Below are 24,724 nucleotides of genomic sequence, written 5' to 3'. Positions count from 1 at the left end.
TAAACACATAACAATGATTCACCTGAGTCCTTCAATGTGTGAATATAACTAATAAGGGAACACTCAGGTGTGAAACCCTTGTTGGTCCAACTGGTGTATGTTGTTACAACTAAAAGTACACCATGACTACTAGCAGGGAATTGTTTCCACACATTTCTTTATGTCTTTATGAACGGCAATCCTCTTTAAATAGCTTCCCTCTGGCACAGTAATGCCAGCCTTGTTTACTGCATCTGTAACTCATTTTACCCATAGTTGCAAACAAGAGTGTCTGCTATCCGCTGCTTCAAACTCACAGGCATTGTGCAACATGTGTTCCTCAGTGCACTATGTGCACTATGCATTAGAGCATGCAGTTACCTTCTTGCCAATGCCACCTCACAGAATGGTCGACATACCTGCTACATTCCAATCGAGAGATGTTAGTCCAGTCATTTGTTTTTACGTGCATTCTTTGACTGATAGTTTTGGATATTTCACAGGCCTACAATTCCCAGAATGCATTGCAAAGTTAAAAACAGGCTATGCTACTATCTTCCGAATAGAATGGAGCATATCTTCTTGGATGGACTGAGGCAGACAATACCACTGGGCATAAACACACATTGGCACAAGCAGTGGGACGTGCCCCTTGCAATTTCTGTATTCTATACCTTCTGACCGCATCAGATTTCCTCCTTGCCCCTTTCCGAGATTAAAGTAGCAGTCATCCTACACCATTTTGTATGGTAAAACCATCAAGAAACTTTTTTCTAGCATATATAAGTGTTTAATTGGGGAAGTCTAACTTATCCCAAGAAAGACGGAGATTTGCGTGGACAACAGGAAGATTCCTGCCAGACTATGTTTGCTGTAGAATTATGTTAAATTGCGGCAGTGCGGGAGACAGCCTCCTTTTGTTGGAGGCTCCTGCAAGTTGCAGGAAACTTGGTTGGCAGGTCTGTTGTCAGCAGATGGTAAAGCCTGGCGACTCTGGGCGTCCTAATCTGGAATCAATTTCTGTGCTCTCTTTGGGCAGAAGCCGAGTTTACAGGCTGTTAAAAGCTTTTTAAAATTTGATTGTACTGGGCATATATTGATCTCAGTGTTTCTCACTATATTGGTTGTTCTTACATTGTTTTCTGTTCCAGCAGCAACAGTCTGTCACCGGCCAATTGAAAGTGCTTTATTCCTTCCGGTTGTTGGCGCTATACACACTGATATTAATGCTACATATGGTGATCCATTCTTGTATGAAATGTACATCATGTTACAGTGATATCATAACCATACTTTTCTTAGTGTACTGGAGCAATGCTATGTGATGCCACTTCCTGTTTTGGGGTGAAAGGTTGTGTGCTATCACTTTCCGTGATGCCACTTGGGGGTGGGGTCAATTGCCATCACTTCCTGTTATGTCATTAGAGGTAAAAGGTTGTGTGATGTCACTTCCACTACCCCTGACATTTTGGTGAAATGACATCCCTGTGTCACATTCCTAGTCTTCATCACTGTTAGGAAGATAATCTCTTTGTTGCATCTTTTGTGACCACCCGTCTCCCCCCCACACATACAAAATGTGTTCACAAAAGGTCTTGAGTGGATGTGCCTGCGTTGGGGATGTCTGTGAATCTCTTGGAATATACATCACTTGTGTTTGCCTGGGAAAACGGCCACAGCGTTTTTATGCGGTGGCCAACACTAATTGCCTGCTGGCTAAAACTTTGATTGGTGCAAGTGTGAGTGAGACATTGGTGGTTAGGATCAGTACATAACCCTGATTTAGGGGGACTGATCAGGTACTATGCCAACTGTTAGAATTGATCTCAAATCCAAGGACTTGCCTTAGGACGAATAAAGAAGCTTCTTACCAGCATCTCTTTTACTCTGAAAAACCATATACTGAACCTTTGCTTCTCTGGTGGTCTAGAGTAAACTTGTACAGCACTCCTTCTTCTTGGTCCAATGTGACCAGCTGCATCCGTTCCTCTAAAGTTGTTTTTGTGCTAATCCAACTATCAGGATTCCCCTGTATCGCTGGACTCCGAAATTGGAGCTCAAAATCCTTCAGGTATCCCGGTGTGGCTGATGCTGTTTTTGCACACTTTCTTTGATGATTGAACTGTGTAGCAGGACAGTGGCACAGTCATCCTTGTGTGGAGACATCCTGTGGCATGTCCTGATGCACTTTGATCTAACTGCAACCTGCACCCCCGAAGAGGTTCACTATTGTTCAAATTTAAGCATGAAGACTTTGCTTGCCTTCACTTCATCTCTGGGATTCCTGCACTCTTCCTGCAATCTTTGTTCTCTCATCTGGCAATAGGGTTAATTGCTGGACTTACCCATCCAGCAAAGGACGGCAACCTCTATGGCTGATCATCCAGAAACCCCTTCGCGGAGACTTCTTTGCTACTCCTGGGTATTTTCCCATCAGGATGCCTTGTTAAGGTTTCCCTTAATCGCTTAGCGGTATTTGTTCTGTCCTATTGGCCCCACGGACTTCAGTTGCAGACCATGCACATCGAGGTGGGAACCCTGACCCCTCCGACTACTGACGTCAGAAAGCCCCCCGGTAATCTCCAGATGGTGTGCTAGCAAGTCATCTTGAGGGTCAGGATCTCCTCAGTGGGGTCCACTCATCTTTCTCAGCGTGTTGTTTGGGCTCCTTTTTCTCGTGGGTCTCCAGGCGCAAACCATGTATTTACCACTATTGACTTGTATTGGGCCACTGACGTCTATGGGGCCATTTATTAACATTCTGGTAGGGGGTTAAAGAAACTCTAGGGGCCTGTGAGTCTCACTAAGAGTCTGGTTGCACTTTGTGGACTTGTGGAACATTCGTATGGCTTTGCGTTGTCACATTTCCTATTGCTTTCTGCTGTTACTCATCTGTAATATTTGTAGTTATTATTAGTTCTAGCCAGATGTAGTCTCAGTCCTAGTCCTCATCACAGTCCTAGCCTTCGTCCTAGAACTTGTAAGTCCTAGGCCAGGTTAAAGCCCTAGTCCCCATTACTGTCCTAGTTCTCATCACAGTCCAATTCCAAGTCCTTGCCACAAACCTAGTCCTCATCATAGTCCTAATCCTCATCGCAGTCCTAGTCCCAGACCTCTTCACAGTCCTCATTTTAGTCTTTCTTCTAGTCCTTGTCACAATACTACTCGGTTTACAGTCCTAATACTGGCGATGTCCTATTTCTCATTCCAGACTGAGTCTTCATCAAAGTACTAATCATAGTTCGGATTGGTCCTCGTCATAGTCTTAGAACTCATCATATTCTTATCACAGTCCCAGTGCTTGTCACATTGCTTGTCCAATCTGTCCTCATCAAAGTGCTCATCACTTTCCCAGTCCTCATCACTGGCCTAGTCACAGTCCTTATCACAGTCCTAGTCATGTTCACAATCATAGTCATTCTGCCATATAGTCATGAGCAGCATGATTGGGAAGCACAAAAAGGCAGACACTGGGATGTCGCTCTCAAGAACATATCGTTAAGGGTCTCTTACAGTGTTGCTGGTATGGACTCATTCTAATCCCAGTGTAATGTCCAGTGGTACACCCATTGCAGGATTTCAGATTTTCTGAACCCATTTCCAGAGAGTCTGTGGTAAGGGCCCCCTGAGGTCAACCTGTCACAACCTTTGCATAGTCTTAAATTCTTTCTTGGAATCTGACACAGAGGTGGATTTTTTCAACACTGCTTGGTTCTCACAGGGTTTCAGGGACGTGCTTGGGAAGTTTGCTGTCACCTGACCACCTCCCTGTTCCAGGGTGCTGGCCCACATGACACTCCCCTTCCAGCTCTCATACTTCTTCCCACATGTAAAGTCAGGCCTTGACCAATATCGTATGCAGAACATTCCTGGCCTCTGTGGCTAGGAGGGGTGAGGTTTAACAGAGGTCCCTGCAGCAGACATATTAAGCTATGCTGATACTGCAGCCTCTGACCCACAGTGCTTGCAGAGATCTGCAACAAGTGCCTTAAATGGCCAACCGATCTTAAGGCCTTTATTATACACACCAGAAAGTGATGAATGGAAGCTTTCAATTAATCAAAATCACTCTGAATTCCACTGGGCAGCTTTCCATTCCATTCCCTTGGCAAATGCTCGACTAGAGAATGGAATGACCCAGACGAAAATTTGTTTTAACCCTGTACCCAAAAGAAGCAGCCCAGCTCAAAGGGCCATGACACTTCTGAAAAGATATGGACATCAATCTGTGGTTGGATAGAGTGAGCAAGCAACCCACGACTTGTTTCGGCATGGGTATAACCAGACTTGGTTACCTTAGCAGCTGACCCTAGGGAATCAAGCAGCAACAAATGTATATCCACCCGCCGCACTTCTCATGCAAAAACATGTCTGGATTGCTTATGCTCCCATGCAGAAGGGATATGGCAAGCTCTGAAGCCCAGGAAGGGAAAGATAGGGCTTTGGTGGAAATCTACATGTGAGCGCAGCCCCTGCTGCCTCTCCGGCATAGAACCCATATCCAAGCCTGCGTCTTTGCGGCATCTAACAACTCGGCTAAACTCTTTAAAATCTGCAAGGAACTGGCCAAACCTGCCGCAGTCTCTACCTCTGCTGTCCCTTCCCAGGCCCTCTGCACGGCACTGGCTTCTCATTTCATTTCTAAAACTCAGGACATCCTGTCCTCACTCTCCTCCTTTTGCATCCCCCCTCTACTCCCTGCTCTTCCTCTGGCCCTTCCTCAGCCACCCCTCCTCCCGCCTTCCCAGCCTTTCCTCTCTTCTCAGCAGACAAGGTTTCTAGACAAGTCCGATCTATGAAAGTCTCGTCAAAACAGGTTCACCCCTGTTCCTCCAAAACTATCAAGGACCACATCGACTCCCTGGCTCCTGCCCTGGCTGATTTCTGCAACCACTCCTTCGCCACTGGAGTCTTCCCTTCCCCCCTGAAGCACTCCCTTGTGCACCCTCTTCTAAAGAAACCCTCTGCAGACCCCTCCTGCCAAGCCAACTATTGCCCAATCTCCATCACTCCCTCCCTGGGCAAGCTCCTGGAGAAACTAGCCTTCTCCCAGCTCAATCTCCACACTGAATCTGTTGGTTGTCTCCATGACCATCAGTCTGGCTTCAGAGCTGCCAGAAGCACAGAAACTGCTCTCCTGAACATCCGTGAAGACCTGCTCACCAACCTTGACTCTAATACCCTGTGCGTTCTCATCTTGCTTGACCTCTCTTCTGCCTTTGACACTGTCAACCATGCCATCCTGCTCAACCGTCTCCGTGATAACCTGGGTATTACTGGTCAGGCTCTGCCGTGGCTGACTTCTTTCCTCTCCAATCGACCCTCCCAGGTCCAACTGGTGTCCTTACTCTCCGACATCTTTTTCTCTACCTGTGGTGTCCCCCAGGGATCTAACCTCTCTCCCTGGCTGTTCAACCAATACCTGGCACTCCTTGCCCATCGCATCACCGCTCTCTGTCCCAACTTTCAGTGCTATGCGGACGATACCCAGCTCATTTTCAGGCTACCCTCGGCCTCCTCCTCTCCTTCCATCATCCAGGACTGTCTGTCTGCCATCCAGGAGTGGTGTGCCACCAATGACCTCTGCCTTAATACCAGTAAGACTGAGTTTCTACTCATCCGCACACCCACTCCCTCCTTCCCTGCAGCTCTCTGGCCGGCCTCTCTTGGCCCTCTTCCCACTCCCACCTGTAAGGCTAAAAACCTCAGTGTCATCTTTGACTCTGCTCTCTCCTTCTCCCCTCACATCTCTGACGTCTCTAAGAAGTCACACTACCAGCTGCACCTCCTTAGAGGTATTCTTCATTTCCTCTCCTTCCCCCAGAAGCTCACTGTCTCCAAAGCCCTGGTCCTCTCTAGGCTGGACTATTGTAACAGCCTCTATCTACATCTGCCTGCCACTACTCTCCACCCTCTGCAACTTATCCAGAACAGGACTGCGAGACTTGTCCTTGGCCTCAAGCCCAGGGATCGTATCTCTCCAGGACTGAAATCCCTGCACTGGCTCCCAGTGGCTGCGAGGATTAAGTTCAAAACCCTCTGCATTGTACACAAGGCCTTCTGGGGTCTGGGGCCGAAATACCTTCAACACTCTCTTCCTAAATATCTTCCTTCTCGAGCTCTTCACTCATCCGCCTCCAACTCCCTCAGTGTCAGTCGCTTCTCCAAGCAACGAGTTGGTGGCAGATTACTCTCTTCAGCTGGGGCCTCTCTCTGGAACAGTCTTCCTGCCTCCCTGAAACTCGAGGAGAACCATCTCTGGTTCCGGAAACACCTCAAAACCTTCCTCTTTGCCTCTGCTTTCTCTCCCCTCCTCCCCTGCTGATTTCCTGACTGAATCTGCTCGGGTTACCTCTGGCCCAGGCCCCGTAAATTTCCCACTTGCACTGCTTCCCTGGCAACCCCTGCACCTGGGGACCGTTATTCTGTATCCCTACAGTCCCCCTACCAGCACTTTGCCTACACTTTCCACCAAGTGGCCGCTTATTTATTTTCTTATTTATTCCACTTTTTCCCCATGTACTGCACTTTCCCCTCTCACTTCCCCCGCGCACGTTTCCTTTTCCCCCTTTCCCATGCACTTGCGTGATCTGAATGACACTTGGCCTAGTAGGATCATTGTCTGTCCTCCCTTTGTTTCCCCCCCCTTGCCTCGTCGCGCCTTGAAACACTTGTGTATAGGCGCATTATAAATGCCATATCATATTATATCATCCAGTTACCTGCTCAGCTTGCTAGATTCACCTTATGATCTGTGCATGGGTCTCCACAAGCAGTGCAGGCACAGTGGAAGAGTCATGTCTGGTTTAGTCAGGGCAGGGCGCTTTTTCCATTTCTTCCAGAATACGGTAGGTATTCTGTTCATGATGGTAGCATGTAAAGTTACCGTAGGTCAGAGCCTAACACTGTATATGAAATGTGGGCATCATGTGGTGTCTTCTCTAAAACACAGACCTAATAGGGTTCACCAGCTGGAACTCATAGAAAAAGCGACTTGTATGGGGACTGCCAGCTCAAGCTATCCCTCTGAAGAAACATGCCTCACCATCATCTGAAATGCTGTGCTTATTTACGAGAAATAACTGAGCATGCACCTGGAGGCCACTGAACCTGGTTGTAAACTGTATTATTTTGATTTATTTAGAACAATTAAGGTCTGGTCTAGCTTAGACATACCTCAAATGTAGACATCGCTCCAAACATCACCCATAGAAGATGTTCTCTAGAAACTTACATCTGAGTGTGTTCTGGGTAGATGAGGAAAGGCTCATCTTACGTTAAGGTGGTTCCCTTCTTAAGATCCAAATGTATCAACTGATTTTTGCAACTTTCTCCTGCAATCAAATGGGAATCTCACTTGATTACTTAATCATCATGAGTGGGTTATGGCCTCCATAAAAACACATTCGACACTACAGTTGACTAAAACGACTCAACCTTCAAGTTAATCGTGGGTAGCTCCTCGCAGATGGTACAACAGCAACGTTCTTTCATTTAAAAGGACAAATGGACAGATTTTCTGTTTATGTCAGAATGGTCATATATTTGTATTGGTATTTATTTGTATTTGTTGACATTTATAAAGAGCTTTTGTCAATTGCTGTACCATATTAGTAAATAAAAGCTGCAAAATTGAATTGTGAGAAAACATGTAATTTCAGGGACCAGAGATGCGAGGGGCTGATAATAGTAGCAAGAAAGTGAACTTTAAGATGAGTTTAGAAAATGTGGTAGGAAGGAGAGGAGCAGACAAACAAGTGAATGGCAATCCATATTTAAGCACTAGAAGAGAGAAGGATCAGAACGGGTAAGTAGCACATGGGAGTTTTAGGGCAGTGAGTAAGAAGAGAAACAGATCTGAAAATGCAGGAGGGCGAATAGAATGACAGTAAGGATGACAGATGGGGGGAGCGACACTATGAAGACATTTATAGACTATGCAATGGAAATGGAAGGATAGTCTTGAAACAAAAAGAAGGATAGAAATAGAGAGAATAGAGGGTACAACCGAAGTGCAATGGGACAGTCAGAAAAAGAGATGAATTGCTGAGTTATGAATGGAACGGAGGGGGTAAGCTGGGAGTGTTGAAGGCCAACTAGAAGAGAAGAGCAATAGTCAAGCCAAGAGAATACAAGGGAAGAAATAAAGATCTTAGTGGCTTGAGAAGAAAGGAATTGGTAAGCTCTACAAAGAATAAACAGGTAGAAGCGACAAGTGCGGGCACTGCATATAGTGCAGAGGGTTGGCTTTACAACATCATTTTGGCCATGAGCTGGTAGTGGGGTGGAATACCTAGGCAGTGTCTGCTTTTTAATGAAATTACTCTCCTTTTGGCATCTTAAGTAGTCAGTCTCCCAGTCAGTGCAATTCAGTAGGTATCATAACTTCTATTTGGAAAGAATATCCCATATGTTGGTGACATTGGCCCTCATTACGAGTATGCTGGTCTGGGGAAAATGCCAGTAAGACGTCCGGCAATAGCAAATCTGGCATTTTACCCGGACCGGCATGCTACAAGTTTGCGGGTAGGGGCACTGAACTCCCTTCAGGCCTCTACCAGCAAACAAATGTCCCAATCACTGTACTGTTACTACCGATGCCGGTGATAGGGGCAAGGCCATTCAATGGAGTCCTATGGGACTCTAAGGAAAGGGAACTTACTGCCATTGCCAGTACCCAAAATATCCCAGTAACAATGGGCTATTGGGTGCCGTTAATGGTAAGGCGAGTATGCCGGTAACCCGCCAGTGCTACCGGCGAGCCACCGGCAAACTCGTATTGTCTTTGCGTTATTAATTTGAAAGGACAAAATAAGTCATGTCCAAGTAGCTATTATTTGTTGCATTTGGAACGTTACTAGAGCTATGGTCATTACTACATTGTTTTGATATGTGATATGATATGACATGATATGGCATTTGTAATATGCCTATAGACACGTGTTTCAAGGTGCGGCAAGGCAAGGAAAGGGGAACAGAGGGAAGACAGAGACAGCGATCTTACTAGGCCAAGTGACACTGAGATCATGCAAGTGCAGGGGAGGTTGAGAGGAAAAGTGCCGGGGAAAGGGGAGGGGGGCAGTGCTGTACATGGGATCAAAATTATAACAAGAAATGCAGCCAGCAGAGGGCAGGTACAAGGGTAAGTGCTGACTGCAGGTGTCCAAATGTGCAGTAGGAGGACTGTAGGGTTACAGATACAGACCCAAGTGCAAGGGTTTCCGGGAGGCAGTGCCGGTGTGCAACTGGGCCAGCAGGGGTCTGGGCCCGAATCAGAGGCATGATCAGTCAGGAAATCAGCAGGGGAGAGGAAGAAAGAAGGCAGAAGCAAAGAGGAAGGTTTTGCGGTGCTTCCAGAACCACAGATGTTTCTCCTCAAGTTTCAGAGAGGCCGGGAGGCTGTTCCAGAGGGAGGCCCCAGCCGAAGAAAGAGAACTACCACCAACTCGTTACTTGGAGAAGCAACTGACCCTGAGGGAGTTGGAGGTGGAGGAGCAAAGAGCTTGAGTAGGAAGGCATTTGCTAAGAGAGAGTTGGAGGTATTGAGGCCCCAGGCCCCAGAATGCCTTGTAGACAATGATGAGGGTTTTGAACGTGATCCTTGCAGCCTCTGGGAGCCCATGCAGAGATTTCGGTGCTGGAGAGATACAATCCTATTCTATGAGTTGTAGAGGGCGGAGAGTAGAGGCAGGCAGATTTAGAAAGAAGCTGTTGCAGTAGTCCAGCCTAGAGAGAACCAGAGCTCTAGAGACAGTGAGTTTCTGGGGGAAGGAGAGGAAAGGAAGAATACCTCTGAGGATGTGCAGTTGGTAGTTTGACTTCTTAGAGACGTCAGAGATGTGAGGAGAAAAGGAGAATGGGGAGTCGAAGATGACCCTGAGGTTCGTAGCCTCACAGGAGATAGCTGGAAGACCGCCAATGGAGGCCGGCCAGAGAGTGACAGGAAAGGAGGGTGCAGGTGTGCCGATGAGAAGAATCTCCATCTTACTGGCAAGAAGGGACAGATTGTTGGCGGCACACCACTCCTGGATAGCAGACAGACAGAGCTGAGAGAAGTAGAAGAGGTGGCAGAGGGGAGCCTGAAAACAAGCTGTGTGTCATCCGCATAGCACTAAATGTTGGAGCAGAGAGCAGCAATGCAGTGGGCAAGAGGTGCTAGGTATTGGTTGAACAGCCAGGGAGAGAGGCTAGACCGCTGGGGAACACCACAGGTAGAGAGTTAGATAGAGGAAAGGAAGGACCCACGTTGCACCTGGGAGGATCGATCAGAGAGGAACAAGGTCAGCCAAGCCAGGGCCTGATAGGTGATGCCCAGGTTATCATGGAGATGATTGAGCAGGATGGCCTGGTTGACCGTGTCAAAGGCAGAAGAGAGATTGAGTATGCTGAGGACAGAGGGGAGATTGGAATCAAGGTCAGAGAGCAGATCTTCACGGATATTCAGGAGAGCAGTTTCCCTGGTTCTGGCTGCTCTGAAGCCAGACTGATGGTCATGGAGACAACCAACAGATTTAGTGTGAAGATTAAGCTGGGAGATGGCCAGCTATTCCAGGAGTTTGCTCAGGAAAGGAGTGATAGAGATTGGGCGATAGTTAGCCGGGCAGGAGGGGTCAGCTGAGGGTTTCTTAAGAGGGTGCACACGAGAGTGCTTCAGGGGGAAGGGAAGGCTCCAGTGGCGAAGGAGTAGTTGAAGAGGTCAGCCAGGGCAGGACCAAGGGTGTCATATGGTTGCAATGATGCCAATGCCTCGTTGCTCCACTTAAGCCATGGCAGCATTCCTTGCTTTCTTCTGCAACATTCCTTTTGTGGAAATGTGTGCTTGATCAAGATTCTCATAACCTGCATCAGAACAAGCCAACCCCCTTTTATTTCTTCCTTCCATCACTAATCCTGCGGCCTCAAATACAAATGTTTGACATTAGTCAGGAAGAGCTCTCAACTTTGAAGAGGCAGCAAAATCAAGGTTACTCACACATGATTGTTTTCTAGAATGGTAAAGGTTTGCTGTATATCTTACATTAAGGAGAAGTGTGGTGAAGAGACCTAGGCCCCTTCCTGGAAATGTTCTTCATGCTCTACCAAGATTTGTATGTCTTGTCACTGGCTCAGGTTGCTAAAGTGGGAACCACTATGACAGCTGGTGAACAGTCGAAGAGTCTGAAAATCTATCTTTGATGAAGTGGCAGTGAATTGAGAAGATAAAATGAAATAAGATCCAAATCTGCTTTTTGATCCGTTCTCATTGTGGGAAGTTGGAACATTCTGAGTCCTAGAAAGAGACTGTTGGCCTGATCAAGAATAAAACTCATTGGGTTGGAAACCACATCTGTTAAGTCAGTTAAAGGAATCAAAGGGCGACTTTAACTCTTTGAACTTATCTCAACCAACTAACTACCAGTCTCTACCAAATGTAAATATCTCCGACCCAAATAACTCTTTCTGCTTCACTAAAACAACAATCCTTGAAGTGGAAAAAACCATCCTTTCTCTCAAACCGTCCAATTGCAAAGGAAATATCTGCCCAGTGCAAATCATAAAGGAGACTGCAAGAGACCTCTCTGTCTTCATCTCCAAACTGATCAATGCCTCCTTTGCCTCTGGCACCGTCCCAGCTAATCTCAAACAATCATGGGTGCTCCCACTTCTCAAGAAGCAAACATTAGACCCACTTACCGCTACCAATTACCGTCCCATCACAACAGTACCATTTTTACTTAAAATTTTAGATAAAATTGCATACCTACAGATTCAGAAACACCTCGAACAGCACAAACTCCTAGGGGTACGACAGTCAGGATTCCGACCATTACATGGGACGGAGACTGTACTGATAGATCTGAAGACTCAGATAGATGAGCTGAGAGATCAAGGGAAAACAGCATTATTGCTGTTACTCGATCTCTCAGCTGTATTCGACCTGGTCGATCATAAGGTCCTCTGTAGACATCTAGACCCAGCAGCCCATTTCTCCACAGGCGCTGTTAAGTGGATCGAATCATTCTTGAGTGACAGAACTAGCAGAGTATTTTCACCCTCTGCAGCTGCGGATCCTACCCCTATCATGTGTGAGGTCCCTCAGGGTTCTTCTGTGTCCCCCACTCTCTACAATATATTCACCAAGCCACTGTTTGATGATCTGGACCTTCTGGGTGTCACCTACACCAACTACGCAGATGACCCTCAGATTCTCCTCCCTCTTTCTGGGGATCATGGTAGGGACCTAACATTGGTGAATAGAATTTATCTCATCATTCAGGCATGGATGGCCACTCACGGCCTATGCCTGAATGATGACAAGACAGAGCTGATCATCCTCGGCTCCCCTTCCAACATTTCCAAACTAGGGCATGAATATGCCTCCGTCATCATTGACGGTAATAACACCATCGTCTCCAAGGAGGTAAAAGCTTTGGGTTTCTACCTTGATGCAACGATGTCCTTTACTAAACAACTAAATTCTCTGGCGTCCACCACAGCCTACTCTTGTAAGCTGATCAGAGCAGGCAGGCCCTTCCTTTCTAATGATAGCTGCCTCATATTGGCCAGAGCATTCATTTTATCAAGACTAGACTACTGTAACACCTTCTACAGCAGTGCTAATAAAACTATTATCCAAAAGCTCCAAATACTACAAAACAATGCCATTAGAGCTGCATTAGGCATTAACAAAAGGGTGCACATCTCTGCTATCAGATGTCATCACAAATGGTTATCTACCCATAACAAAATACAACAAACAATTGCCTCCTTGACACATAAAGCACTACACAATGTGGCACCGAGCTACCTAATCGACAAAATATCTAGAAGAACCTCCAGTAGACCATCTAGAACCATTAACACTAACTGGCCCTCATTACGACCCTGGCGGAGATCCATGGTGCAATTTGCACCATGGACCATGGCGCAAAGCTGCCAACACCGCCATGGGGGTTGGCGGATTTACCGCCCCATTCCGACCTTGGCGGGGCGGTAAATCCCCAATCCCCATTTTGCCCTTCCCCATTCCCATTCTTGCCCCATAGGGTATAATGGGAGTGGGGAGGGCGTTAATTACGCCACCGTAAATTACGGTGGCGTAATTAACATCAAGGTCCCGTAGCGCCATGGATTTCTCCGCCCGGAAAAAGCAGGCGGAAAAAGGCTCCATGGCGCTACGGGAACTCGTAGTAAGGCGGAAGGGTACGCCATGATTTCCGCTGGCGTAAACCCTCTCCTCCAGGGTCGTAATGAGGGCCACTGTCTGGTAGTACCCAGATTAAAATCTTCTAAGATTGGTGGCAACAGCTTCCCTGTGAAGGCCGCTAAACTTTGGAATTCCCTGCCACACCAGTTGAGAGCCGACCTCCCCTACTCTTTCTTCAGAAAGAACCTCATCATTCACCTCAACTCGATTGAGAATTAGTTCTCTTCTGAAACTGTGGTACGTTAGTACGACCCGCTGTTAGATTGTACATTTGTAAATTGTGTACATCCCTGGTTACCAAGATGTATACAACCCTACCCCTCTGCGCAACTTAAGCATTGTATATAGTATTATTTCTAGTGTAATAAGACTTTTCATTTATTGCCTGTACATTATGTAACATTTGCAAGCTTCGCATATCCTTCTGCGCCCTGCTACTCTTGGGTCTGGTGCGTCTTATAAATGCAATAAACAAACAAACAACATAAGTCCTGAAGTTTCAAATAATCAGTTCTGACTGCTGCATCAATTTTGATAGAAAACGAAAGAATGGAATAAACAAAAAACCTCAACTCCTGGATTTAGTCTGGACAAAAGAATAAGTCCCAGATAATACAATTGCTTCTCCTTTCAAATCACAGAAAGGCATGTTTTCTGGTCCTCTAGGTGGGCTCTTGGAAATGCTCTTTGTTTGAGGGAGAAGGGAATCAGACACAAATCCCTTCAGCATTTTCTTGCTGCTGTTGGGTGAGATGTAAGTGAGAGGTGTTTGTGCTTTCTATTGGTCAAGAGGCTCTATGTTACCTGTATGCGTCCGGACGTGTCGCTTCAGGTCGAAGGTGTCATTGAACCCCTTGCCACAGAAGTTGCAGAGGTGCCGTTTGATATCATTGTGGCATTTCATATGTCGGTTCAGCATGCGCTGGTAGTTGAAGCACTTCTGACATATCTGGCACCTGAAAGGATCCTGGTCATAATTTCCAGGGTCCACCTGCATGGGGAAAAACACAAAGATTGATCTTGTTACGCATAACCATAAAACCATGCATAAACATGCATCTATATCCCTGCTGTCTTGGATTGTGTCTCAGATTAATTATTACCTGGCACCACTTTGCAACCAACAACCTCCACTGGAAGATTCTGGTATTTTAAGGCAACACAGAATGTATAAATCTCATCCTGAAAGGAATGTTATACTCAAAATACAAAGGCTTGGACTACTGTTCATTAATTAATTTAATTGAATTTTTGTTTAGCCCTAGCCCTATCCAGTGTGTCGCGAAGTTACAAAATGTTTTCAGGAAAGTATAGCCAGATTAGGATAGACAAGTGATAGCAGTGGAGGAGGGAAGGGTTATATGTGGGGAAACAGGTATGTTTTGAGGCTCTTTCTGGAAGTAGTGATAGAGATAGAGGATGCAATGTCTATGTGGAGAGGTAGGGCGCTGAGTTAGGGTGCTGCATGCCCTGGGTGCCAAGTGGGTAAATGCTTGTTTTTGTGTGCATGTGCGTTTGCAAAGTGGAATGTATAGAAGGTGTTGGCTGCCTTGTCTGGTGTTTGTGTGGATGATGGGTTTGAGTTTATCACAAAGGTAAGATGGAGTGTTGAGGTTGATGGCTTTGAATGTAATGCAGAGTCCTTTGAAGGCAATTCTCTTGGGTACGGGGAGCCAGTGGAGCTGGGTAAGAAACCGGGTCTGATGTGTGCATGTTTGGGTAAGTGGAGGATGAGTCTGGCTGCTGCATTTTGTATGGCTTGCAGGGGAGCAACAGAGTTGTTGGGGAGTCCAGTGAGGAAAGCATTTCCATAGTCCATTTTAGATAGAATTAGTGCATGGACTGCGGTGCGGAAGTATGCAGGATAAAGGATATATCTGATTTTGCGTAGGAGGTGCACTTATAGATGAACAAGTTACTTACCTCTGGTAACGTTCTTTCGATTGGATGTCCCTCCCACGTATTCCTCATCTTATGATATTATATCTCTCCAGCTTTGCTGCTTTAGAAAAATAATTCTCTCGACAGAGGGCACTGCATGCAGTGTCATCACGTCGATGTCCGTCGAGGGACTCCGTCTACGTTATCGTCAGCATAAAAGGCACATTCAGTGCCCGTTGGCTTCAGTTCTATTTTTCCTTTCCCCTTCTTAGAGAAATTAACCAGGCGTCCCCAAGACCGTAAGCTCTCAGAAAGCGTAGAGTGTAATAAACGTAAATTGTACGGCGGGGTAGGCTGGGAGGGGCGATGAGGAATACGTGGGAGGAACATACAATCGAAAGAACATTACCAGGGGTAGGTAACTTGTTCTTCGAATGGATTGTGTCCTTCCACATATTCCTCATCTTATGATAGACTCCCAAAGCAGTAACAATTTGGAGGTGGGAGAATCAATCAATTTAATCATGGACCAAATGGAGGATGGCATAAGCAAAAAGTCCTCCCTGACTGGAAGATGAATCCGGGCAGTAGTGTTTGACAAATATATAAATGGACGACCCAGTGGCTGCTGAGCCCGTAGGCCTTCCGCAACTCTATAACATTCACTAATGGCCAGGATAATCCATCTGGATATTGTTTGCTTGGTGACTGCAAGGCCCAATTTGAGGCCGGTATACCTAATAATAAGTTGATCAACCTGGAAAAATGTACCTATTCTTGAAATGTAAAAACGTAGAGCCCTTTTCGGGTCTAATCTATGTAATCTCTCCTCTTCTATACATGAATGAGGAGGAGGATAGAATGTTGGCAATGTAATTTTTTGGGAAAAATGGAAGTCGGAAACTACCTCCGGTAGAAAGATAGTTTTATCCTGAGGATGACTTTGTCTTTATAGAAAGTAGTATGAGGAGGCTTGCAAGAAAGAGCCTGCAACTCACTTACCCTGCGGGCTGATGTTATTGCAATAAGTAAAGCTGTTTTCAATGCCAAGAGCCTTACAGGGCATAAATATAAAGCTCAAATGGGATACATGACAAGAATTTTAATACAAGGTTTAGGTCCCAAACAGGAACATTAAATGGAACTGGAGGGTATACGTGAGTAAGTCCCTTTAAGAATTGTACAATCAAAGGGATTTTAAAATAAGAATCCTCTTCCGAGGAGCGCTTGAAAATGGAAAGCGCTGCCAGGTATCCCTTAATGGTTCCAATCTAGAGCCCAAGATTGGCTATGTGCAATAGGAAAGAGAGTACCATAGGTGTGTCACATAGGAATGGATCCACATTCTTATCCTTGCACCAGTTGCTGAATTTATTCCAGTGACACGATACAAAGATTTAGTTGCTGGCCTTCTGGCCAAAAGCAAAATCTCCATTACGTCATCCAGGAGGTCCCAATACTTGTATCTCAGCCTTTCAGCAACCATGCATGAAGGCTGAGTGTCTTGACCACTGGTTGGAGAACCCGACCTTCCTCTTGCGAGAGAAGATCCTCTCTTTGTGGAAGACGTATTGGAGGGTAAGCAGACATGTCCAGAAGTCCAGGTACCACATCCTCCTGGTCCAATCCAGAGCAATTAGGATCATGGATTTGCTGAACATTATCAACCTCCTGATCACATGGGGAATGACGGGGACTGGAGGAAATGCATACAGGAGTGGAAATTCCCAGTCCACCGCAAATACGTCTCCTAGAGCTCCTCTTGGGGGAAATTTCCTGGAGCAGTACTGTTTGCACTTCCGATTGACCCAGTCGCGAACAGATGCACTTGAGGGGTTCCCCAAAGGGTGAAGATCTCTTGAAGGACTTCCTGAGCTAGTTCCCACTCGTGGGAGACTGTGCTCTGCCTGCACAGAGTGTCCACTGCCATGTTCTGCTCTCCGGCTAGGTGAACTGCAGACAGAGAGATTGCTTCTTGTATTGCCCAGAAGCAGAGCTGCATTGCCTCTCTGTACAGTGATAGTGACCCGACATCTCCTCTCTTGTTGACGTAGTACATGGCCACTATGTTGTCTATCATTATCAGGAAATTCTTTCACCGTACAGAGGGCGGCAAGGCCTCAGCGCTAGTGTGATCGCCCTCATCTCCAAAAGGTTGATGTGTAGTTTGGACTCAGATGAAGACCAACGACCGCTGATTGTCAGTTTGTTGGTGTGAGTTCCCCACCCAGTGAATGAGGTGTCCGTCACTACAGTTATCTCCGGCCATGGTTACCAAAAAAATTCACCCTTGAGAATGCTGTCTTTGCAAGCCCACCATAGAAGGTCCTGAGCAACTCTGCTCGAAATGTGCAGTTGGTCTGACATATTCCCTGAGAATTGGGACCACTGAGTCCTGAGAGCCCATTGAAGGGATATCATTCTCTATCGGGCCTCTGGCACAAGAAAAATGCAGGATGCCATGAGACAAAGCAACCTCAGAAAAATCAAAGGCCAGAATGTGCTGGGCCTTGCAGGATTTTGTTACCATCTGCTGAATGTGTTGAGCTCTCACCTCAGGAGCCGAGGCTTTCCGCGAGGAAGTATCCAGGACTGCTCCAATGAATTGGAGTCTTTGGAATGGTATCATATGGGACTTCTTGTAATTGAGGGAGAAGGAGAGTCTGTGAAGGGAGTGGAACGTGATACTGAGATGTTCCTGGGCATGTTTGGGGTGAACGAGCCCTGATCAGCCAATCGTCTAGATAGGGGTAGACGTGAAGCCCCCCTCTCCTGAGACTCGCTGCCACCTCAGGTACTTTCTGTGCTTGAGATGAATTGGCACATGAAAGTAATCATACCAACCAGTCTTGGAGTTGGAGAGCCTGAAGGATCTGAGAAAGGGTAACCATCTTGAACTTTTCCTTTCTGTAGAACTTGTTTAAGTTTCTTAAGTCCAAGATGGGTCTCAATCCTCCATTCTTTTTGGGAATCAGAAAGTCTCTCAGCTACAGGTACATGTTCTATTGCACCTTTCTCTAGCAGGGTTAACATTTCCTGCACAAGGAGTGGATCTGGAATACTGACAGAGTTGTATCCCAATGGATGATCTTGAGGCCTTTTCTGAAAAGGAATGCAGCAACCTTGGGCTACCGTTTCCAGTGCCCAAGCATCTGAAGTAATGCCCCGTCATTCGTTCAGATGCAGAAAAATTCTGGCTCCCACCGGAGTCTTGTGGGTCAACGCCACACAGTGGCTTAGAGGTGGCTGCAGCAGCGGCTGAGGGTAAAGTTGCAGCTGCTGGGGCTGATTTAGCACACCTTCTTCGTCCACCACGAGGGAATCTTCTTTGTCCCCTTTGTCCGGCCTGACCTCTTCCTCTTCCAATTGAGGAATAGAAACGAAAGGATCAACCCCTCCAGGAAGATGAGACTGAATAGGGTTTCTGAGGTTGTCGAATGGAGGTGCAAAGGTATTTAGCCGCCACCTTCGAGGTCTGCAGCTTCTCCAAACTCTCATCCGCCTTGCTGCTGAACAACCTTGAGCCGTCAAAGGGCATGTTGAGCAGTCTAGCCTGCATGTCCGGTGCAAACCCCGACTTCCTCAACCACGCAACTCTGCGTAGTACGGTGCTAGCAGCCATGGATCTGCTAATGCTGTCAGCAGTATCCAAACCTGACTGGAGACATTTTCCCATTGCCTCCTTACCATCATTAACTATATAGCCAGGAAGCCGTCTCTTTCTTCGCCTTCTGGAATGTGATCAGCCGCCATGGCAACACAATCCCAAAGGGTATAAGTGAATCTGGAAAGAGTACAAATCACGTTGGTAGATTAAGGCCTTGCTGCCTGCCGTGAAAACCTTACGTGCCTAGGCATCCACCCTCTTGTCATCTCTATCTGGGGGGATAGATGAATAAGTCGGTTGCCTGGTTGATGTGGCAGCCTGAACTACCAAGCTCTCAGGAGCGGGGTGCTTGGTCAGGTATTCTGGATTGCTGCTTGAAGGCCTGTACTTCCTTGCAAAGTTTCTTTAACTGCAGGATCAGATTCCATGGCCTCCCAATTTGCAGTGACTTTCCTCTGCAGGGCCATGTGGAAAGGCAAAATTGGGTCCTTCTGAGGTCCCTGGTCCAGGATGTCAGTCATGTCATCCTGTTCATATGTATGAGAAGCTCTGCTCCAACGCATATACTGTGTGACCTTAGTCATGAGCTTTCTATAAGATGAATCTGCATACTCAGAGGGGTCAGGCCTGCCAAATTCCAATTCAGGTGAGGTGTCAAGACCATTAGCTGTCTGGAGTTTATCATATAGGTCTATCATTTTCGCTTCTTCCAAAATGAGCCCTTCTGGCACATTCTGGGTGCCAAATTGCAACCCAAAAGGAGGAATCCTCTTCAGAGGGCTGTTCCTAATTATAGATTGAAGACACCGGGCCTCATTACGAGCATGCCGGTCTGGTAACAACGGTGCCGGTAAGCCTACCGGCACTATTGTTACCGGATGAGCACTCTCCAAGTCTGTGTGCGGCTGCCGTCCCGCCCCGTCAGGTCTGACCTGGCGGGCGGAACAGCAGCTGCTCGCAGACTTTCACAGAGGCACTGGCACCATTATTTACGGTGCTGGCGCCTCCGTGTTCCCCAGTCCCATTGGGTCCTACTGGACTCAATGGGAATGGGGAATATCATTTTCCTGGTGCCTGACTTCCTGGACCAGCGGGGTTAGAATCCTCTGCTGTTACCGGCAAGCCAGGTGCCGGAATAATTTACAAGTCCGGCGGCAGCCTGCCGGTTTTACCGGCATAGCTACTGCTGGACTAGTAATGAGGCCCTTAGACTTAAAAAAGTCTTTCTACGGGACATGTCTGTAAATCTGTAAAAGTAGCCATTGACGGTGTCGAAGACGGCTTTGAAAATGGTGCCGGTTTAGTCAGCGCTGCCTTCGACTTTGGTGTCAACAGGTCTGACTCCAATGGTGTCGACAAAGTCGTCGAGGTCTTCAACGCTTTATGCTTCTTTGGTGGTGCCAAAGAAGGACTTGGTTCCCGAGTCGACAGTCTCGATTACTTCTCATTGGGTCAAGAACTTTCTCGACGCAATGCCGGCTTAGTGCACGGTTTCAAAGTAGTAACCTTCAACTTCCCTTTGTAGTCCTTGGGAGCCATCGGGGCATGGCTCTTGTGCCATTCTTTCAACAGGGTCAAAAATACGCCTTATCTCCAACCAAAATGCATCCCACTCCGCTGGGGAATCAGATTTCGTTGGGCATATGATTACCTCGGTAGAGGAATCAGATGATGAAGAGGGGGACCTATGACGTCTCTTCTTCGTCTTCTTTGAGGAAGAACACGAGGATTGCCGTGATCGACTCCTCGATCGGGACCTCTTCAATTTTTTATACCGGGAGGAGTCTCTTGACTCACCAGACTTTTTCTCCCGCTTCAGAGAAGACTTCCAAGCCAACCTTCCCACTGCCAGTTTACCTTTATGCTCCCTGAGAGCTTTCTCTGTCATGGCCTGACAGGACCCACAGTCGTCGGTATGGTACCCAGAGCCCAGACATCACAGGTAGAAGACGCAGTGAGGATCTATAATTGACATCTTTGATCCACAGTCATGGCATTTTCAAAAACCAGACTTTGGTGTCGAAGTAGTCGAAAAAGAAGACATTTTTCATATGAAAAACCAAAGCGTGCCATTAATGACTCAAAGCGTAAGCTCGGAAAAACAGAACTGAAGCGAACGGGCGCTGCCTGAAATATTTATTCTGACGATGACGTTGACGAAGGCCCTCGAGGGACATCGACGCGACGACACTGCATCCAGTGCCCTCTGTCGAGAGAAACATTTTTCTGAGCAAAGCTGGAGAGATATAATATCATAAGATGAGGAATATGTGGAGGACACAATCCATTCGAATCCATGTTTTGGTGACAGAGTCTATGTGGTAAATGAAGGAAAGGATGGATTCAACAGTGTAGCCGAGGGATTTAACAGATGGGGAGAGGGATATGTGTGGGTTGTCAGTAGCGAGTTCTTGGATCCAGGGGGTGAGGTTGGGTTTGTGCCTTGGAGGGCATATGAGGAAGTATTCTATTTTGGAACAGTTGAGTTTGAGGAAGTGGGTAGCCATCCAACTGGTGCGGCGGAGAGACAGGCTTTAAGGGTGTGGAGTTGTGAAGGGGATGACATTTGGAAGTATATTTGTGTGCCATCATTATATTGGTTGAAATGTACGTTGTGTTTGCTTAGGGTCTGACCACAGGGTTCAACATATAGGTTGAAGAGGAGCGGAGATAGGGAGAAGTCTTGCAGGACCCCATACTTGACATGGGTGGGATCTGATCGATAAGGGGCATAGAGACAAAGTGTGTCCTGTCAGTGAAAAAGGAGGTGAACCAGTTGAGTATGGTGCCAGAAAGATTCATCCTTTCTAGGATGTCTAGTAGAATGGTGTGATCAATGGTGTCGAAGGCTGCAGTGAGGTCAAGGAGCACAAGTAGGGTTGTGTGTCCTTTGTCTGTGATGCTGTAGAGGTAATCAAGGATGTGTAGAGTAACGGTCTCAGTGCTGTGTCAAGTCCGAAAGCCAGATTTGAAGGGGTTTAATAGGTTGGTTGTGGGGATGTGTTGTTGCGGTTGGATAGTTACAAAGTGTTCCATCATTCTGGCAAGGAATATCACGATAGTAATGGGTTGGCAGTTTTCAGGGAGCGTGGGGTCGAGAGATGGTTTTTTAAGGAGGGGTGAGATTTGTCCTGTTTTGAGTGTAGTGGTGATAGTACCATGTGAGAGACAGGAGTTGATGATGTCAGCCAGCGGGCATCTAGGGTGGGGATACAGTTGGATGCAGCTTAAGGTGGGCATCCATCATCCAGGAAGTGTGCAGGTTTTGTGTTGGCAGTGAGGGTGATGAAGGTGTTGGTGGAGTGAAAGGTGTCCCATGTGTTGAAATGCTTGGGAATGGGGGGGGTGAGTGGGAAGGCTGAGGCGAGGGCTGTCCTGATGATGTGTACTTTGGAGTTGAATAGTCATAAGAGAGTTGGATACTGCAATGGATGGGGGTGTGGATGGTGGTTTGGAGAGGGAGTTGTTGATGTTGAATAGTTTCTGGGTATGATTGGTGGCGGTTTGGAGTTTTGGAAGTAATGGGTGACGTTGGCACCACGTATGGCAGTTTTATATTTGTTGCAACAGTGTCTGAGGTGGTCCTGGTTGAAGGGCATGGGTTCCTTTGCCAGGATCTTTCGAGGCATCTGGCTTCCTGCTTGATAGAGAGGAAGGAACTGTTGAACCATGGTTTTTGGTGGTTGTTGTGGGGTTTTTGTAATTTGAGGGGTGCAATTTCGTTCAGTGCCTGTGTGATGATGGTGTTGTATTGGTTGAGTAGGATGGGGGGATGTGCATGTGGGGAGGTTGAGTAGGATGGAGGGATGTGCGTGTGGGGAAGGAAGGAATGGTAAGAGTGGTGCAAAGGCTATTGGCCTCATTACAACTGAGGCGGCCACGCAATGAACGGAGCCGGTAAGGGACCGGCAGCGTTCATTACGGGCCCTCATTACGGGTCTCCTTGCGGGTGGAGAAGTGGAAGTCTAGTCCAGAACAGACATCCTTACTGGCACCCACGAGCAGACCAGGATGCTAACAAAGGGCCCGTTGTTAGCATCCTCCCCATTCCCATTGAGCCCTATGGGGGCTCAAATGGGAATAGAGATGTACCGGGTCTGGGTTCCCGGGAAAGGGAATTACCGGGCCCTCCAAAGTAGGAATGGCTCGGTAATTCCTCATTCCTGGAACCCGGACCTGGTACCCGGTATGGGGGTAGCCATGCCGCTAAAAGCGGCATGGCTACCTCCATACTCGTAATGAGGCCCTATGTCTGTAATGTGTTTGATTTGTCTGGTTGGGGGTGAGGGGGATGTGTGGCAGGGGGTGGGATTTTGTGTGGTAGTGTGTGCGTGAAGGGGATAGCAAAGTGGTCAGATCACGATTCCCAGATTCGATTAGAATAATAGTACACATTAACAGGGAGGGCAGCAGCTCTGGAGGGAAGTGTTGACTTCAAAAATGATTAAACTTGCAAAGCATATGAATCGATGAAGCGCTGTCTGAGTGAAAGAGATAGTAGATGGATAGGTGCATGGCCCTTTTGTTGGCTTAGGACATTTGTAGGTGCCAAAAAGTAAAGCAGATGTTCTGCAACATTAATTTACTCTACAGCTGTAGACATATCCTGGCAGAAAGGGATAGCCACCACCTTTCCAGATCCCGCTGTTGCTTCTTGCCTTTTCAGTGTAAGCTCTCCCTGCAACTGGGAATCCTGCATATAGCGCTTCTAGGTCAGGGGCTGAGTGTACAGAATCTTGTCCTTAATATTGATGGCTCCGACAGGCATCCTTACCATCATCTTGGCATGCAGGTAGGTTGGGAATTCACTGTCTGTCTCGGATGCCCTTTCTGCATAATCCTCTGGTGTCCGGGACATATAGAGAGGGCTTCTTTCCCCATAACCAGAGTCTCTTCGTGACAGGTCGATCGCCTCACAGGAAGAAGGGGGCTCCTCAGTGTACACAGGAGCTGCTTGGGCCACAAAACCCATACTCACTGAGAAGATAAAAACCAGGACAAGACATTAAAAATATGATGGACATAGAAGAAAATGTGAGCAGTTAAGACATGTCTTCCTACATTTTCTGATGTTACTAGAATGCCATTAATAAGAGCTACAGGAAGTAGGATTGGGCAATAGTACACCAGCTTCCCCTGATATATGGCACCTCTATACCACTCCCACATCCCATCATGCCCGAAGGCTTCATCTAACTGCTATTATTCAGTAAACAGTGATGTATATGAGTCCCTTTCTCTTCATGTATTATTTTACATTACCCTGGTCATAACTCCTACAGACTCTTCCTGTTTACATCCTGCAGTAAAACACGCTTACTTCAAACATGTATGTACCCCTCTACTGCTGGACCTCTTGCAGGCATTACATGCTCTTCAAGCTTAAACCATTGCTGGATGGAGGAAGAGATCAGTTGGTATGGTCGATGCAAACTGTGACTTGTATTGGCATTATCGGTGAAAGGGGAGTTTGCTCTTTATGACAAATCAGGCTTCCATCTCATTATGGAATAATCACTTCTATAAGCAAGAGTAGAGTTCTCTCTTTGAAGTTTAGCTAGACTAGAAGTATTAGAAAAAAAGAACCTTGCTCACCACAATATTTCTGGTGGCCTAGCCCAGGGTGAACCTCCTAAAGCAAAAGATATCTTACTGTAAGACACCTGCACACCGTTAATGGAGATGTCCAGAAGGTGATAAACTACAATTCCCAGCAACCTATACTGCGGTGTAACATGTGCTGCCTCATCGTGGTCCTCTTTCTGAAGATGCCACGGTACTCCACGCTTCAGAAGGATCCTTGACCATTTCACATCCAGTTGCAACCCAAAGTGCTGGGGAATAGAGAGTTGGAGGGGGATTTCACATTGTTGTTTCCTGTCTCCTCCAGTCAGGGCCTGGGAGGGGATGGTGCGGCAGGGGGGACAATTACTGGATGGGATTTCCTTCTTGCCTTTTGGGTTACAATTCCACCACCTTTGGAAGTCTATAGCGACAAGGGGGGGAATCAGTGGCATAGTGAGACAGTGAGTGTGAACACTGGCCGTAAGATCCTGACAATAAATCATCAA

The 24,724-nt window shown here is 46.9% G+C and overlaps 1 protein-coding gene across 3 annotated transcripts in view; it reads right to left on the bottom strand.

The window, feature by feature from the left end:
* OVOL1 (ovo like transcriptional repressor 1) overlaps window positions 1-24,724 on the bottom strand; it is a 784,221-nt gene that overhangs the window by 9,363 nt on the left and 750,134 nt on the right. For all 3 annotated transcript variants that reach the window (XM_069644823.1, XM_069644824.1, XM_069644822.1), the window contains 2 exons: window positions 23,428-23,630; window positions 13,970-14,156 (listed from right to left, as the gene is read on the bottom strand). In XM_069644823.1, coding sequence (XP_069500924.1) covers window positions 13,970-14,156; window positions 23,428-23,625 — 385 coding nt within the window. In that variant the 5' untranslated portion in view covers window positions 23,626-23,630. The remainder of the gene's footprint in view (window positions 1-13,969; window positions 14,157-23,427; window positions 23,631-24,724) is intronic.

The sequence above is a fragment of the Ambystoma mexicanum genome, chromosome 2p, assembly GCF_040938575.1.
Source record: "Ambystoma mexicanum isolate Mex_15411 chromosome 2p, UKY_AmexF1_1, whole genome shotgun sequence".
Classification (NCBI taxonomy): domain Eukaryota; kingdom Metazoa; phylum Chordata; class Amphibia; order Caudata; family Ambystomatidae; genus Ambystoma; species Ambystoma mexicanum.
Note: the sequence above shows the minus strand (reverse complement) of the source record. Positions and strands in the feature narration are given on the sequence as shown.